The sequence below is a fragment of the Thamnophis sirtalis genome, unplaced genomic scaffold, assembly GCF_051295495.1.
Source record: "Thamnophis sirtalis isolate CommonGarterSnake01/CBP01778 unplaced genomic scaffold, rThaSir2_p1.2 scaffold_5, whole genome shotgun sequence".
NCBI lineage: Eukaryota > Metazoa > Chordata > Lepidosauria > Squamata > Natricidae > Thamnophis > Thamnophis sirtalis.
In genome coordinates, this window is record NW_028261385.1 from 101,102,831 (window position 1) to 101,121,435 (window position 18,605).

The window sequence follows — 18,605 nt, forward strand, 5'->3', positions numbered from 1 at the left end:
AGCTTTTTTAATTGTCTCAGGTGTGTGTGTGTGTGTGTGTATGTTGCTGTTGTTGTAGTTTTTTGTTTCTATGTAATTTGCTGAGAAATTTCTTTACCAGTTTCTTGATCTATGTAACTTTGGCATAAAAATGTGTTTAGTCTTGGTCATTGACCTCAATAAAGGTTATATCATGCACATTATTATATCATTTCTCAAGGACAGCAGAGGGGCTGAACTAAGGACCAGATGATTTCAAAGTAAAGGCACTTCATCACTGTCGTATCTGCTACACAACACCTCAAAAAGAGTTTGAGACAATATACCACAGCTTCGTTTCTGCCCGCCTTAAGATGCTGAGAACATGGAACAAAGAACATTATATAGAACTACTGTGTAACATCATCATGTTGGAGCTAATTATAGTGTCAACCCAAAGCGGATGCCCTTGTACCTTCTAACTTGGTTTCAGTCTCTATTAGAAGATGGCAATTATGAAATTTTTGACTACTGGAAATTTCAAATAAGTGTTCTTGGTGCAAAAATGCAGAAGTCTTGCACCCTCAGAAATGCTGCATTTGGGGCAGTCCTTGTTAGAAGCTGTTTTCATCTCAGTCAAGAGGAAGAAGTGAATAGGAGCCACATTCAAAGCTGCAGATGGGACTTGATGAACGTTTACTCCTCCACATATAAAAAATACAACTTTTTGGTTATAAAAACTAAAAATGCTTCCTACCTTAGTAGATAAAGTTCATGCCTTTTCACCTTTCCAAAAATCTTGGAAACTTTGTTTTCTCTCTCCTGATAGACATTTCTAACCAAGCAAGATTCACAAAATTGTTTATGGCTTAGAAAATAGCAATAGCAATAGCAATAGCAGTAGACTTATATACCGCTTCATAGGCCTTTCAGGCCTCTCTAAGCGGTTTACAGAGAGTCAGCATATTGCCCCCAACAATCTGGGTCCTCATTTTACCCACCTCGGAAGGATGGAAGGCTGAGTCAACCCTGAGCCGGTGAGATTTGAACCGCTGACCTGCTGATCTAGCAGTAGCCTGCAGTGCTGCATTTAACCACTGCGCCACCTTGGCTCGTGAAAAGGAGAAAACCATATAAATTCTGAGCTAATAATATGTTGTTTATTAAAAATGTCTTTCCAAACCAATTTCCTCACTTTACTAAAGAAACACTCCAATTCGAAATCCATTTAGATCATTACCTGTTCAATATATGAAGTGATTTACTGTTTACTTTTAAACAGTATTAGACAATGCAGCTCACAAATCTCCGCAACTCCAAAAATGTTCTCCTCTCAGCAACACCTATATTAAAGTTCTATCAGATTGGATACAAAGTAGATTAGCATTCAATTCCTGGCATCTTTAAAAAAAAAAAAAAAAAAGAGGAACCCTTTGGTTTTCAGGGCTAAATGCATCCCTGCCACAAGAGGGCGCAGCAGCAGTTCCTGATAAGAAATGAAAAATTATATCCAATGCTAAAATTGGATATGATATAAAATAATATAAAATCTGCCTTGGATTTTTAAGAGGAGGAGGATATGTACTATCTACTCTCATAGAGGTATTTAAGAGGTTTATCAACTATCTACTAGTACTATGTATAAACTATCTACTAGTACTATCTCTTGCATACAGGAATAAAAAGACTATATTGCATTAAACAGCCAAAATTCTACAACTAACAAAGTATTGTCTATACTGTGCATATTGCTCAAGTATATGAATAAGTAAATGCATACCGTGGACTTTGGATTTTTTATTAGAGATTCAACAATCACCTTTTCCCAATCCTTCCCATCAGAAATGCACTATTCACACCTAAGCAAACATATCCCTGTATATGAAATGATAGCTAGTTAGCAATGCATAACACATTGGTACACAATGACCTATCCTGAACTACAAAAGCATATTAGTTGGCGGAAGGCACCATCTACCTATTAGAACTGAATGCACACAAAAATCAGAATTAAAAAAAAATAACTCATCCCATAGGACTACATACAGTGAAAATACAACTGATCTGGTTAGTTTATGGTCCCATACATTTTCCCAAAGTTTGGTTTGGGTTTTCTATGAGGAAACTGGTAATAAAATCTGTACTTCAGAAATAAAGTGTCTTCTTGGACTTGGACTCGGTCCATTTAGCATAAAAAGGTAAAGGTTCCCCCGCACATGCATGCTAGTTGTTTCTGGTTCCAGGGGGCAGTGCTCATCTCCGTTTCTAAACCGAAAAGCCAGCGCTGTCCAAAAACGTCTCTGTGGTCATGTGACCGGCATGACTAAATGCCGAAGGCGCACAGAATACTGTTACCTTCCTACCAAAGTGGCCCCTATTTTTCTACTTGAATTTTTTATGTGTCAAATTGCTAGGTTGGCAGAAGCTGGGACAAGTAACAGGCGCTCACTCCATTACGTGGCGCTAGGTATTTGAACAGCTGAACTGCCAACCTTCTGATAGACAAGCTCAGCATCTTAGCCACTGAGCCACCGTGTCACTTTAGCATAAATACGTGAATGAAATTTAAACTTAGGCTTCAGTACTTAGACATTGCTAAGTAATTTTATTTGTTTACTGGTTCCTATATTCCTGCTATACCTTCTTCTGATCAATAACTGCTTTTCCACAGCACTTATTCCTCTTAGTCAACCTGACTAAACACAGGAAGAGGCTATTACCAACCTGCTTTGTTTAGGAATGGAACTAGAGATCTACTGTTAGAAGAAGAATGCTGGTTTATAGGGCATTTAATCTGATACATTGGATTCCCAAGCAACATTGAAATGGTTGTTAGGATTTATTGATTGGTTGGTTGGTTGGTTGGTTGGTTGGTTGATTATGTGCCCTCAAATGCATGTCAATTCTTAGCAATCACATTGGCAGATTTCTCTATGATGCTTTGTTTCTATGATTTTCTCTATGATGCTTTGTTCCTAATCTGGACCTCCAGGTTATCCAATGGTTCTCCGAAAATACTACTAATACAATTTGAATTGGTGCCTTCCTTCCAGTAATTCAGTAAGCCATGAAATTCATTCATCCCCATGATATATCTACTAACTGATAAACTTGGAAATATTTCTGGAAAATATTTAAACTTCAATTATGGTCACTACATTAACATGTTGGATTGTATTTTTCAAACAGAAGAAGCGAAGAACAGATTACAACAATTAATTTTACATTTTTCCATCCATCTAGAAGGAAAGTATGTCCCAGATTCCACATACTATGCAAAGATGCTTCAAATGGCCTTTGTTTATTTATTTACTTTTGTGGACAAGGGCAAAAACAACACATTTTCAAGTAGCAAATCGGTTATATTTGGCTGATGTTCAAAATCAAAGCAAGGTTAGTATTTTGATTACCAGGAATTATTATGAAAAATCCAAAAACTTCTTGTAAAAAAAACCAAATAGAAATCAATTCCATATGGAGCTCCTTTTGAATGAGTCCTTACTTTGGGGAGCTTTTTGTTTTGTTTTAGTTTCAGTATTGTTAATTTAAATAGGTCCTTGAAATATAAAATAACAACATTGAGTAATTTCAACTTTCCAGGGTAAATGGTTTGAAAACAATTTACTTTTCAAAAATAGAAATAAATTTCTTCTATGCTCAAATTTTAAATTGCAAAAAAAGTGCCTTACAACTACAATTACAATTACTTTCAAAAGATTATTTTCCAAACAGTAACTTGCTCATGCTTTCCTCATTACAAGGAAGCTCACTTGAAATGCAGAATAAAATGCTTTTGCGTTTCTTTTTGTTTTTCCAATGTGCATAATAAGCAAGAAGGGGGAAATACACGTTTGTAAAATTAGTAAAATGTAAATAAGTTAATTGTGTGAAAAAGAATCCTATGCCTATGGCAAAGAAGTCTCTAAATTTGTTTTAAAAAGTGAAGAATTAATCTCTATTTTTTTAAATGTTCTAGTTGTCCTATGATCTTTTTGTAGCTCTGCTCCTAAAAACAGGTTTATGTGAACCTAAGCATTTTATTATTATAATTTGGGCAACCTTAAATTTTTAAAAACAATTACAAATCTTAAACTTCTGAGCATTATGAAATACAGAGTTACATATAATTTTTTTTAAAAAAAATATTCTGTTGCAAACAGCAACGAAGTTTAACAGCTGCAATTATATGTACAAAACACAAACTAAAAAGTATGCAGATATACAGAGTCATCTTGCTGGTCCTTTCAAGATAAGCAACACAAGGCAAAGTGCAGAAAATGAGTAGGAAATAATAATAAAAAAGAAATTAAAGCTTGAGATAAGAAAAAGAAAAAAATGTTATACCTAACCTAGTTTACACCGATCTCTACTGATCTTACACACGTAGTTCTCTATATCTCCCTGTTCTTGTAAACCATCCTAGGTTCCATCCAAGGTTGGGATTGAAAAATGTTAGCAACCGGTTCTCTGCCCGATTGCTGGGTGGGCCATAGTGGGTAGGGCCTACTCGAACTCTTGCCCCATGGAGGGGGGCATTTTTGCCCTCCCCAGGCTCTGGAGGCTTTCTTCAAGCCTCCGGGAGGGCAAAAACAGCCTTCCCTGGGCTCCAGAGGCCCTCTGGAGGTTTCCAGCCCCGTTTCTGGAACTTCTGGGAGGCCCGTTTTTCGCCCTCCTGGAGCCTGCAAGCCCTGCACTTACCTGGCATTCAAAATGGGCCACATGAAGACTCTTGGGAGAGGAGGGCGAGGCAAGCCAGTCCTTGTAACTACTGGTTCGGTGAACCAGATGTAAAATTAACATCTGGTTCACCCAAACCAGTCTGAACCAGCTGAATCCCACCCCTGGTTTCACCGTATCAATAAAGTTTACCACAACATATATTGCCTTTTCATCTTCTTCTTCCTCTCTCTTCTTTCTTTCTAAGGATCTGATCAACTCCACTGGACTGGACACTTTTCAATCTTCCCCTACTTCTCAGCTTAGCTCTTCCTTCATATACTTATTTTCAATCATTCCTCAATCTTATCTCTATATGAGCATGTGAACTTAAAATGCTTATTTTGTTCTGCTCTCTCACTTTTTAATCAATCCATATTTAGTTCTCATCAACTCATTCTTGTTTCTTCACGTTTTGCCACATAATAATCCATTTTCACTACAGTGGTACTCAGCTGCTTTGAAAGTCATCAAATTTGGTACTCAATGCATTCAATGCAATTTTTTTTTAGCAATCCAAAAATTTTGTCCTGGTACTTGTTGCTTGTTTGGTACTCAATGCACAAGCTAGAACTTGTCAGTATTGTCTGCCTTGTGATTTATTACATTATTCCTTATGGGAAAATTTTGTTGATACTTATCATTTTTTATATTTGTTGCACCTCCCAGAACCAATTAACAATGACTACTGAGGTAGTACTGTACATTCAACTTTTCTGTTTCTCCTCTCACATACAATTCTCACTTTCATAGAGCAAAGTGGGCCAAAACAAGCTTTTACACAGTTATTTTTGCTTCTTCTTTTTTGACAAATATTCATCACTTGGAAGAGATTATATATTACCGTGTTTCCCCGAAAATAAGACAGGGTCTTTTGACCCCCAAAATAAGCACTTGGCCTTATTTTTGGGGAGTCTTATTATTTTTCAGATGTAGGAGACTGTGAGCGTGGTCACCTCGTGGCTGCTGCTGTGTTGCAATATTTTCAGGGAATGCTTGTTTTCAGGGGAGGGCTTATTTTAGCACATGCACTCAAAATCCCAATTGGGCTTATTATCTGGGGAGGTCTTATTTTCAGGGAAACAGGGTATCAACTATTCTTCTACCTGCACATGCCCGTATTTCTGCAATTATTTTCCTATCTTTAAAAAAAACCATTCTATTAAGGTATGCAAATTCACCTACTTGATCTAGTTTTTTTACCAGGTATATATAACTTTTATTTGTCCACTTCATTTTCCTTGTCAAATATATTTACGTTGGTCTTTGATTCTTTAATTTTCAAATCAATCTTCTCCTCTACATTTTACATTGTATCTAATAGCTATGAAAACCATTTAGGTTTCAACATCATCTGCCTAGAAAAGTACATATGCATTCACATCCCCAACCAGCACATCAAAAATTCATTATAAGCATTCCTTATACATTTATTCATAAATATGTTGAACAACCAAGAGAACATTACAGATTTTTGTCTTACTCTCTAATCAATCCTGAATCATTTCTTAAGCATCCCATTAATTCTCACACATGTTTTACTTCTATCATATACTTTCATTCTGCAAGCAGCTTTCAATTCCATATCCCACAATTCGGGTAACATTAATTTGATAATATTTTTTTCTCTGAATCAACAAAGGTAGAATAAAAATTCTGTCTCCCACTGAAACATTTCTCATTGATCAAAGTCTACATTCAGTCTACATTGAATGCCCTCTGTCCCCAATAAAACCATGCTGTTATTCCCATATTTTTCATTGGTTTCCAATACTTCTATTCATTCTGGTTACTAAACTTGAATAAAGTCAATTGCACTGCTATTCTTATGTCATAATATATATCCTTTGTTCTTCTGTATAGGATTTATATAAAGAACAGACTGGCTATTTCTGTCTGCTTGGAGTTCATTGCAAGTTGGTCCAAACCTGCTATTCTATTTACAGAGGAAGCTGAGATCAGCAGAGGTTCCCTGCCAGAAGTGAGGAAATGACCTTAAAGGATTCCAGCTTTTTAGTGAAAACTCAGTGCTAGTGCCCTGTAAATCATAGATAGTTGCCCGAAACTCTACAAAAAAGAACTCTAAAAAAAAAATCTGGTAGACATACAGGATAAAAGATAGGTTGTATGGGATGAGATTCCTTTCAAACTTCTTACAGAAACTTCGTACACTGTGGAATAAAGTTTAGGACTGCTATATCTGGGCTGCAAAACTGCATATGATCACTAGATGGTAGCAAAGGAAAGTAATTCTTTGCTGCCAGCTATTGATCATATGGATTTTTGCAGCCGAGATATTGTAGACTTAATAAAGGGAGACTTCACTGCTTTTTTTCTGTTTAGCAAAGCCTATTAAAGTTTATCTAGTCCAACTTGTTTAATATTTCAATGAGATTTTCCCTTTCAAGGAATTTGTTTTCAGTATTACAATTAACCATATTTGAAAATCACTGTACCTTGGAAAATTAAATTGGCTGGGATCATACAATGTATTATGTTAATAACCTGATTTATACAAAATACTAAACTGAAACCAAAGATATAACATTAGATAAAGCAATAGAGGAAGCAATTCAGATTTGTAGAAATGAGGAAAGTGTGCCTGCCAGCTCTTTATGTTATCCTCAAAGTTCTTAGAATGGTCTGTTGGAAGTATAGAGTAACAAAGATTTGACCGTATTCAAAATTGAATTTGAAAAATGAAACAACAGTTATAGTGTATTGGTCCGTTAATGTAGATTAAACCAGACAAACTTGAATGTATAAGAAAAGAGATATCTCTTCCTTATCTAATTATGTCTAATGAGGAACGTTCATGAATTTTGCAATAAAAGCTTGTTCACTAAATGGTGCTTTGATCAGTTCTTCTTTGTCTATACCAATTATAGGGGTGTCAAACTCAAGGCCCAGGGGCCAGATACAGCCCATGGGGTACTTAGATCTGGCCTGAGGGGCCACCCTGGAAAAACCCTGGCCACCCCTTCCAAGGTTAAATGCAACCCTGATGCGGGCCTCAATGAAATCTAGTTTGACACCCCTGGTCTATACTATAAACTATACTTAGCTGACAGGGGAAATACTGATATATCTGTTACTCCTGTGCTACAGTTGGAGTAAACAAACTGAACTAAGTTGAAAATTTTGCATATTATTTCTAATTAAGTAAAATTATGTACTGATGGAGAATGTAAGTGTAACCTATGAATCAAAATAGTTATGTTTCCAATTCAAGGTATGAATTTACTCAGTGGCATTCAGGAGCTAGTTGCTATTTGTTTTCTATCTTCAGAAGTTCCAGGATGCTGCCCAGGAATTCTAAGTAATACAATCTAATATCCCCCCCCCCCCCCAAAGAATACTGGTATAGTATATGAAATAACACTCTGCAAGTTTATTGTTATGGAGTGCAGTGCTATAGAAATGCTAAGCATTAATGTAACATAATTCTGAGTAAAGAATTCAAAGAGATTGCACTGACATAAAGTAATAGTAGTTGAGCTAAGAACACAGGAACTAAGATTGGTCAATTCTTGATGACTGATTACCTACTTAGACTGAAAGTCCTTAGAATAATAATTACTGCCTGTAGCATTTAATTCTTATTCATACTAAACCTTACTGTGGCCATTAACGAATGAAGATGCAGTTGTGAATAGATTTTCACCTGAAGTACTTCTACTGAAGAAGCAGAGGTGGGCTGCTGGGGGTTCGCAGGGGTTTGGGAGAATCTCTAGCTAAGATTCTCTGCGGTTCGGAGAGCCCCCAAATCCCACTCCTGGCTGGTGCTGCTCACCCCGCCCTGCCCCTCCCAGGAGTCCCCACACAACCCATTTTAGATGCAGGTAAGTGCAGAGGCTTGGGTAAGGTGACCAGATTTTAAAATTGGTAAAGTGGGACACCATTGACCGAGGGGGCGGTATGTGTGTGTGTTCTTGATTAAAATTTTTGCCGCCCAGCACTGTGGCTGTGGTGAAGCTGCTAAAGCTCCCACTGGCATCCCCAACCGTGGCAGCGCCACCGCCGCCTCCCCCTCCACTCAGAGCTTGAGGGAAGGGTTCCTGTATTTGGTGGTCTTGCACCAGGGGCAACCTTGGTCATCCATGGCGAGAATCTTCCTACTAAATTTATCACTGGAGCCACCACCACCCTCACTCCAGAAACACGGTGTCCGCCCTTTAAAAGCGTCTGTCTGGCTCTCCGGCGAGGGGAAGGATCGTTCCATTGTGCAACAGGGAAAAACATCCTGCGCCCTTTGCTAATTACTTTATGTGTGCTTTGAAAAGAGAGGAGAGCGGGTAAAAAGCGGGACTTTTTTGAAATGACGCGGGACGTGGGACAAATTATTAATAATCGGGACTGTCCCGCCAAAAGCGGGATGTCTGGTCACCTTAGGCTTGGGGAGGGCGAAAAAGAGGCCTACTGGAAGTTCGGGAAGGCCAGAAACATCCCCATTTCTGGCCTCCAGAGGGCCTCCAGAGACTGGGGAGGCCGTTTTTGCTCTCCTGGAGGCTCAAGGAAAACCTCCGGAGTCCTTTCCTCCGGAATCCGGGGAGGGCAACCCCCCCCTTGCCGTGGTGCAGGAGGCCGACTAGGCCACACCCACCCAGCAACTGAGCAGAGAACCCCTTGCTAAATTTTTTGAAACCCAACCCTGTACAGAAGGTGGAACTCCATTAAGGAAATCTAAATACATTTATATTGCAACCACTCTGCTGCTCTTCTCACTGAAAGGCTAGTTCTATTGATAAGTATGAGTGCTTTCACATCTATAGGAATTTACTGGGTTACTAGAGCCAATTGGAGAGACCCTTCTTTTATTTATATTGCTACAATAAGGATATTCTATTTCACTCATTTACACATATTAATGTACTGAGACTGACACCAAAAGTTTTCTGTTCTATGATCATAATAAAAGCTTTTGATTTTTTGAAATTTACTAAGAGCCACATATTTGAAACTTACTAAGAGCCTCATATTAGAATTAATACATGACTCAACAGTTTGTTCACTGGTCAATTAAACATTGTAATTTAAGTAATACTGACCATGGCTAAAAGCATGTGAATATTTTCAATAATTGAAGGAAATCTAAATAATTTTAAATAAATAAAAGCTGCTACTGATTGTTTCAAAGAAAGCTAATTGTTCATAATTTTAAAACTCCTGGTTGTTTTGGCATAATAATTAAAATAGTTTTTATATGGAGAAATATCCTTGTATGCAAAGAATCGTTGATTAAAATTGGTTCTCTTTCTTTAAAATTGGTTCACACAGTTTAATCAAGATTCAGTTGATCAAACTACAAATTAATCTCATTAAAGATTACATCCCAGTGCACAATGATCTAGTTTTATAAAAGACTTAATGAGAATTTGGTGTGTAACAGGCATACTCTGGAAAAGTCTTTTAAAGGTGGCTTTAGTCAGGACATGGTGACTGAAGCCAACATTGATTAACTTGTGTTGAATAATTCACATATCCAATTTAGCAATAGCAATAGCAATAGCAGTTAGACTTATATACCGCTTCCTAGGGCTTTCAGCCCTCTCTAAGCGGTTTACAGAGTCAGCACATTGCCCCCACAGTCTGGGTCCTCATTTCACACGCACCTCAGAAGGATGGAAGGCTGAGTCAACCTTGAGCCAGTGAGATTTGAACCACTGAACTGCAGATAACAGTCAGCTGAAGTGGCCTGCAGTACTGCACCCTAACCACTGCACCACCGAGGCTCTTAGACCTTTAATCAAATCCACACGTACAAAAAAAGAAATTTCATTGTCTAGCTCACTCTACTATTTTTATATATTATATTTTTTGTATTACTCTGAATTTTGGAAAATAAAAAAAACGAATAGTACAATGGTTACATGAACTCCTCCCCCAATTAAATTGATAGTGTAAGAAGAATTTGAGGAACTGCCCAGTTCTCATATTAACACAATTATAAAACAGGTGTTTAACCATGTGGTCATTTCATGAAGTATTGACATAAATTAATATTGCTATTTGAAAATACCCCCAACATTGTAATTTGGGGGTGGTATTAGAATTTCATGTTTTTTCCACCCTACTCTTGTTTGAAATTGTAGTAGTCATGAATGTCAGCACAGAATAAAATAATATTCTCAAAATGGATTCAGTAAAATAATAATTCAAAAGATTTATTCTTGTTTAATCATTTTGCTTTCTGGATATGTTGATTCATAATTTTCCAATGAATTATTTTTTCTACACACACTTTCTTGTTTGTTTTTTAAGAAAATCCATTAAAATTAACTCACCCCCAAAATGTCATCATGTCTCTACCTTGTGAAGACTTTTGTACTAGGAATTAAATGTCATATAGAGCAATAAAGACTAGAACATGCACTTCCATAGATTATAAGAGTGATTTTTTTTTACCTTCCTCTCTTTTGCGTTTGTTGCTTTCAGCACTGGGAGAAGTAATTCCCAGAATTCCACTAATCGAGTAGGAGGAGCCAGCTGAATCTGTGCTTACTGAAGACACCTGTGTCACAGACCCTGTGGAGGCTGTAATTAGAAACAGATGAATCAATAGGCAAACCAACATAAAAAAGTAAACATGTGTCAACATCTTACAATCATCTCTTTGAGAAGTGGGAGATAGATAGAGACTATCTGCAGTCACTAGAATGTCAGTTTGCAGTCCATTCTCAGCTATCAGCTGCAGATACTATGACAAAAAAAACTAAATAAATGTGGGCACCACAAAAATAATTCATTTTATCAGCAACTGGAATTTTGCTTCTGGAAGATATTAGATAGAGAAAGAAGGCCTCAGAACAAATGGCAGAAAAGTTAGGTTTAGTGTTTTGGACCATTTATGATATAGTAGTTAGTCTGTAAAGATTCAAAATACTTCCTATGCATCACATCATATTCTAACTTAGAAAAGTGTTAATATCTCCATGTTAAGGTGGGAAATCATTGCCTAAAAGCAGATCATGAAGTTATGGCTAAGTCAAATTATGAATCCAAGTTTTGGATTTTCACCTGACTTTTAACTTAAATTGTACTCTAGCTCAGAAAAAAATGATAATTGTAATTTAATTCTTTTCCAAGATAGACATTTATTGCGAGCCATTTGCTCACAATAAATTAGTCTGAAAAGGAATGCAGTTAGGACTTAGGGCCACATAATAACAAGGGATTTAAACTTAATTACCAATCTAGATGCTCTAGGACACTTGCAGTCTAAAGAGAAAGAGGATTGTAGTAACAATTGTTGCTGCATTTGCATTTTATGTTTAGAATGAAAGAAAATAACGCTTTGGGTCTTTTGCATAACAGAATCTCTTGGTCTGCAAATGGCATTTGTAACAAAAGAAAAACACATCAATAAATAACTTTCTTTTGTCCTTCAATAATACCCAAAATCTTCCCTGCTGGAGTAGACAACTCAGTCTGCCAAATGATACAACTCGCCTGGTTCAGTACTGAGTTAATTTGATTTCGTTGGAACTCTTGGAGCAAAATACACACTGAAATTGGAATTAAGTATGCAGAGTGCATATCAGTGCCATCCATTGTTGGTTTTATGGCTAATAAAGATCCAATTTAATTTATTTAAGAAGTTATATGTATTCTATGTAATTAGACTTCACAAATTCAGAAGTCAAACATGATTCAAAATCAGGAACCTTGGATACGTGATTTTTCTGCCTGCTCCATTCCCCTCTAAGTATATTCACAAAAAGCATCACCTACATCATTCAGTAGCTTCCCTTATAGAGAAGACTTAGAGGTGCGGCAAAGGAGGTAGAAAGCACACCTCAGGTGGATTAGAGTGCTTTCTGTTGAAGCCATGGGGTGGAGGAAATACACATTTAATTTTTAAATATTTTTTATTTAAATAATTTGCATGGCTATCCAACCTGAACAATGTGACTTTAGGCAGCTGACAGAAACATCCAAACAAAAACAATATGTCAATAACAGGCAATTTGGCACACATTCATACACTCTCCTGCTGGGCACTACTCATTCCAGCCCCCAAACTCAAGAGAAGACACTTAGCCAACAGGATCAGGTGCAACTTGAACGGCATGAATGGGCTATCACTGCAATAATGCAATATATGATATTACTAAAGATCCTACTGAATTGATTGTGAGAGGAACAATTACAAATTAATAGATTGAAGATTTATTCTCTATAGACCGATCCATATCTTGAGCTGAAATAATTGGAATTAAATCCATTCCATCTCAAGTGAAATCAGTGAGATTACTCTGGAATGCATTTCCCTTTATTCTGTTTTAAAACTGTTTATATTTAAAACAATGTCTGCAGCTTAATAAACTTGTTTTTAATCCAAATAAAATATACTGAAATTCATTTCTCTCAAATTTTTACAGAGGAATTTTTTTTGTAAAGACAATAAAATCAAGGTATCTATGGTGATCTGTTTTTAAAAATGAGTTCAGTTGAAGTATGTTGATTCCTCTTCTTTGGTTCAGCAAGAGCACATCGGCTTGAATATATTATGTAAGTAACTTCAAATTAGCTGAGTTTATTTTAAGCAATTCTATTTCTGTGTCAGGGACTCTGCCAAAAAAACCCTATAAAGTCTATTACTTTTCAATGACTAGTGTTTGATGGTATGCATCTGAATTAGGTAAAAAGAGAGAGAGCGAATGTGAAATAAAGTTTTCAAAGTTTTGCTACCTCTTCACTGAAAATTGCAAGTGCACAAAGAATTATGGAAGACTTGGTTGATAGAAGAAAAAAACACATTCAAAACTACTTACTGACTAATGGTGCAGAAAATGTTATGAAGAACTATCCTTTTCTTGATTTATTACTTTAATTATCTGACATTCTATAGACCCCCATTAGTAGGATGATTTTTTTTTTTTGGTTTAGATTTCAATTTTCTGTCTCATGGTGAAAGCTATTTATCATAATAATCAGTAAAATTCAAAACCTTTTAGCAGTATTTATAAAATTCATTTACCATGTTCAGCCCTTGGAGAATGATAAAGAAGGTGCATTAGTACGTGTGCTGAACTGTTTTATGCAGAATTTTCTGGCCATACGAGTGATTAAAAGTTCCTTAGAATGAATACATACACACACATACACACACAATTTCCGTTACCTATGCTATGACTTGAGGCTGGGACTTGCTGGTTAGGTGGTTGCTGCACCTTTGTCCGAATAATCCTGCATAATAGACAAATTCCTACTTACAATTATATAAATAACAACAGAGAACAAATTATTTATGCAGCATAATTAATAATAATGAATGTCCAAGCATATTAGTCCAGTTCATTACTGTGGTATATCCCAGAGAGCATTACAGTGAACATCTGAATATTTTGCTGAAAGAGAGTAAAAAAAAGAGATGATATTCACAAAATGTGTTCAACACGTTCTCAGAAGGATGGCAACATTCAGAAAAGCTTGGACAGTCAGAATAATGTATATATTATTATCCCATGAAGAGGGATTGAAAGAGTGACAATTTAGTAAGTGGACCAACATTAAATACAATACAAACAATAGTTTGATTCCAACAACCAACACCTCCATTCCCACAAATCCTTTGATCCAAAGAAAACTGTATTTAAATCCCATAGATATTAATCAGATTTCAACTAATTATTATTACCACCAATAATTACCATGTCATTGACTTCATGGAACTCAATTATGACTAATTTTATCAAGACTAAGGCAACTGAAATTACTGAATTAGATTTATTAAACTAAAATTAAGACAAAGGAAGCAGGGCCATCCATGGAGAGAGAGTCAAAATCTGAAAAATGACAGGTACAACACTGTGATTCAAGCACAGTCCCTTTTGTACATGTGTGCAACACTAACACAATTGTCACTTTGCAGATTTCGAGCAAACTTATAGATATTAGCTGAAGGGACCCCTTGTTATTATTAAGGTACTTGGTTTTGATTTCCTTCCTTCTGGTCCCATTGCCTGATCACAAAATTGCCTTAAACATTGACATTTTTTCAGATAAACATTTCTTCTACCATTTATTTAAACTTAGACTATTCCTACATTCAACAAATTTAGCACAAACAAGGAATGTAACTTGAGTTATTGACACATTTGCAACAATAAACATACATTTTTTTAAAAAATATTAGTTTATGTATATTTGGATAGGGAAAATACTATTATGGAATAAATCAGGACATCTACTATATAGGACATCTACAGAGTAAGTAGATGTAGTAAGAAGAGCTAAAACAAGAGATCTACAGTATACATAAACGGTGAGCTTGTCATTGATTTCAATAAGAAAAAGCTGACATACTAATCTTGACTACCTGAAGTGCTGCCTTCCTAGTTATGAACATACCCAGTTATCTAAAGCAGAAGAATGCCTCAAGAAGTTGCCCTTGCTCCCAGAGCTTCCCATAATAGAAAAGGGCCTTTTCCATTAGGCAGGTTCCAATTTAGAGAGATGCATTTTACCACCACTTCCACCTATCTACCTGCTAATTGATTGCAATTTTATTGATTCTAAAGATGCCTCAAGTGTTTATATAAGCAGATAGTCAGGATACAAATTCAATATCTAAAATGAATAAAGTATTCACTCAACCATTTTCTAGTAATTGCCATAATTCTATGCATTCTATACAATACGATACTATACTATACCATACCATACCATACTATACTACACACTCATGCATATAATATTTATGTGCTCCAGTTTAATTTATTCTCATTAGTTAGTTTTACAGACTTAGAATATTCAAGAAAATAATCCCCTTTTTATATACAACCCAAAAAACAGCCAAGGAAATGTTGGGCTGATCATGAAATTCAAGGTTTTAACTGGAAACAGTACATTACAGCATGTCTAAGTCTTCATTTTGAAGTAGATGATGGGATGATTATCATGATGATTATGTTTATTATGATCATGGTGATATAAATAATTTTAACAAAGTAACTGAAAAATTATTACCACAAATTATCTGCTTTCCCAAGTTTGCACAATTCGCCAGTCTATGAACAACACTGATTATGTCCTTGTTTATCAGAGGATCCACAAACGTTTATTTTCCCAAATATATAGTTTAAAGCTATGTATTTAAAACAAAATCTACAAACAAGTTTTCCATTTAGATTTAAACAGTAATTGTTTGCCAAGCACAACCATGTTATTCTTGGAAAGACTCGTGGGTGGTGAATTTATGGTTAGCAAGTCTAAGACCTTAGGGGGAAAACAATGGGGAAATAAATCACAAACTAAGTCATATTTGTGACTTGTTAAAATCCCTCAAACTTTTCTTAGTCTGTAATAAAGATAATACAGAACAATACCATAATAAGTACATCTTTAATAAACCTACAAAAATAGAACTTTTTATTGATGCTAAGTTTGGATAAAGGAGAATATTTGAGGGATTTTAACATGTTGAATCTGAGTCTGGTAGTTTTCTTGCAGACTTTTCATTATATCATGAGAGTGTCAGCACCACTGATGATGTTACCAAATTTGGGTAATGAAACATCTGCAAGAAAGCAACCAAGCTCAGAGAGCACCAAGGACCCTTCAATGTTACATTTCTTTCTTGAGATTTTAGTGAGCTACAGCTTTTTACAGAATTCCTCACATACTTGGACACACCATCTTAATTTCAAACCATCTAGTTCTTCAATTCTTATGATTAAAAAAACCAGTCCTGCCACTAAATGACCTTATTCAGGTTTGTGGGGATGTTGATATATAGAGAATTTTCTGTGAGTGTTCAAAGGTACACAAAGCAAACTCATATAGAGTGAAAAGTGACTGGATAAATAAGCCTTTATAACAAGAAATGAAACTCTGTGATCTTGTGTAAGTCACTGATTTGCCTCTCCCCACTCTCTTGGCATCTTCATGTCAGTCTGCACTTCCATGCCCAGAGAAGGGTAAAAACAGAACAAAGAATAGGCACTAAAGCTGGAGGAAAACCATTTCATGGCCAGTTTCCAGACTGCAGTTTCGAACCACAAAGCTAGCTATCAAAGCCCATTGGTCCAAAACCAAACAACTGCATTGTAGTTTGGATTGTATATGAATTGTCTGGGGCATCTGTCCATTTACTTACGTCCCTCCACTTATCATGTCAGAACTATAAAGCATTCAATCACTAGAGGTGATTTCAAGTTTAGTTGTCATCCAGAAAACATTTCTTTTCCTTTCCTCACTAGACCAACAATATAGGCAAAGGACGAGCTGTGCCAACAATGTGTTTTATAACACATTGGAATAAAAACAGGACCCCCTGCTGTGAATACCCAACTCAAAGGAAAGAATTAAAAGCCAGTCAACTTACTTCCAACACTATGATTCCAGATACAGGTAGTCCTCAATGTACAACAGTTCATTTAGTGACTATTCAAATATAATGGCACTGAAAAAAGTGACATGACCATTTTTCATACTACCGACCTTTGCAGCATCCCCATGGTCACGAGATTTGCATACAAATGTTTGACAGCTGGCTCATATTTATGATGGTTTCAGTGTCCCAGGATCATGTGATCACCTTTGGTGACCTTTGGACAAGCAAAGTCAATGGAAAAGCCAGATTCACTTAACTACTGTGTTACTAATTTAACAACTGCAGTGATTCACTTAACAAATGTGGTAAGAAAAATCATAAAATGGGACAAAACTCACAACAGATTTCTCACTTAACAACATAACTTCTGGGGTCAATTGTGGTCATAAGTTGAGGACTACCTGTATATGATTTAGATGATGCCATTGATTTTATTGAGTTTTAACTGCCACGTGTTGTATGAAATCAATATTAAGATTAGCTGCTCATGAACATGATTATCTTTAATTAGAGACCCTGTGGGCCTAAAAGTTCCTATGAGCTATGGAAATTCTCTTCCTCCCACATCTGACCCTGAATAATCTTTTCCTTGCTGTTTTGACTGATCCCTCACCTCTTTGTAGCAGATCTGTGGGAGGTAAAACATTACAGAAAAATAGTTGGTGAAAATCACTTTCCTCCCTTAGATATTTCAGTTTCAGTTTAATAAAATTTGTATGCCACCCACTCCCATGGTACTCTGGGTGGCTCACAGGCAGATAAAAACATTTAAAAAAATTAAAATAAAACATAAAAATACAATTATTAAGATTGTACCATCCATTCAGTCTAGGTGGGGCTGGATATTAATCAACAGCCCCAGGCCTGCCGGAACAGCCAGGTCTTGGTGGCTTTATGGAAAGCCGGGAGAGTGGTAAGGGTCCGGATCTCTACAGGAAGATCGTTCGACAGGGCCGGCGCCACTACAGAGAAGGCCCTCCCCCGAGGGGCCGCCAGCCGGCATTGTCCAGTCGACGGCACTCGGAGGAGGCCCAACCTGTGCGATCTTATTGGTCGTTGGGAGGTAAGTGGCAGGAGGCGGTCTCTCAGATAGCCAGGTCCTAAACCATGTAGGGCTTTAAAAGTAACGACTAGCACCTTGAAGTGCGTCTGGAGACCAATGGGGAGACAGTGCAGCTTGCGGAGGATGGGTGTAACATGGGTGTATCTAGGTACACCCAATATCGCTCACGCAGCTGCATTCTGGACCAACTGTAGTCTTCGAACACTCTTCAGGGACAGCCCCATGTAGAGCGTGTTACAGTAATCCAGTCTTGAGGTGACGAGGGCATGAGCGACCATTCGAAATGCCTCCCTTTCCAATTAGGGCCACAACTGGTGCACCAGGCGAACCTGGGCAAAAGCTCCCCTGGTCACAGCTGACAGATGGTGTTCTAAAGTCAGCTGCGGATCCAGGAGGACACCCAAATTGCGGGCCCTCTCTGAGGGATGTATAATTTCACCCCCCAGGCTAAGAGGTGGAATGTCTGGACTATCTTTGGGAGGCAGCATCAATAGCCACTCGGTCTTGTCTGGATTGAGTGCAAGCTTGTTT

At 36.9% G+C, this 18,605-nt stretch overlaps 1 protein-coding gene across 1 annotated transcript in view; it reads right to left on the minus strand.

The window, feature by feature from the left end:
• The window catches only part of PAX5 (paired box 5), a 250,175-nt gene that overhangs the window by 214,406 nt on the left and 17,164 nt on the right, over positions 1-18,605 (minus strand). The window contains exons 4-5 of the mRNA XM_014051605.2: positions 13,799-13,863; positions 11,080-11,208 (exon numbers count right to left, since the gene is read on the minus strand). Of these exons, the coding sequence (XP_013907080.1) occupies positions 11,080-11,208; positions 13,799-13,863 (194 nt within the window). The remainder of the gene's footprint in view (positions 1-11,079; positions 11,209-13,798; positions 13,864-18,605) is intronic.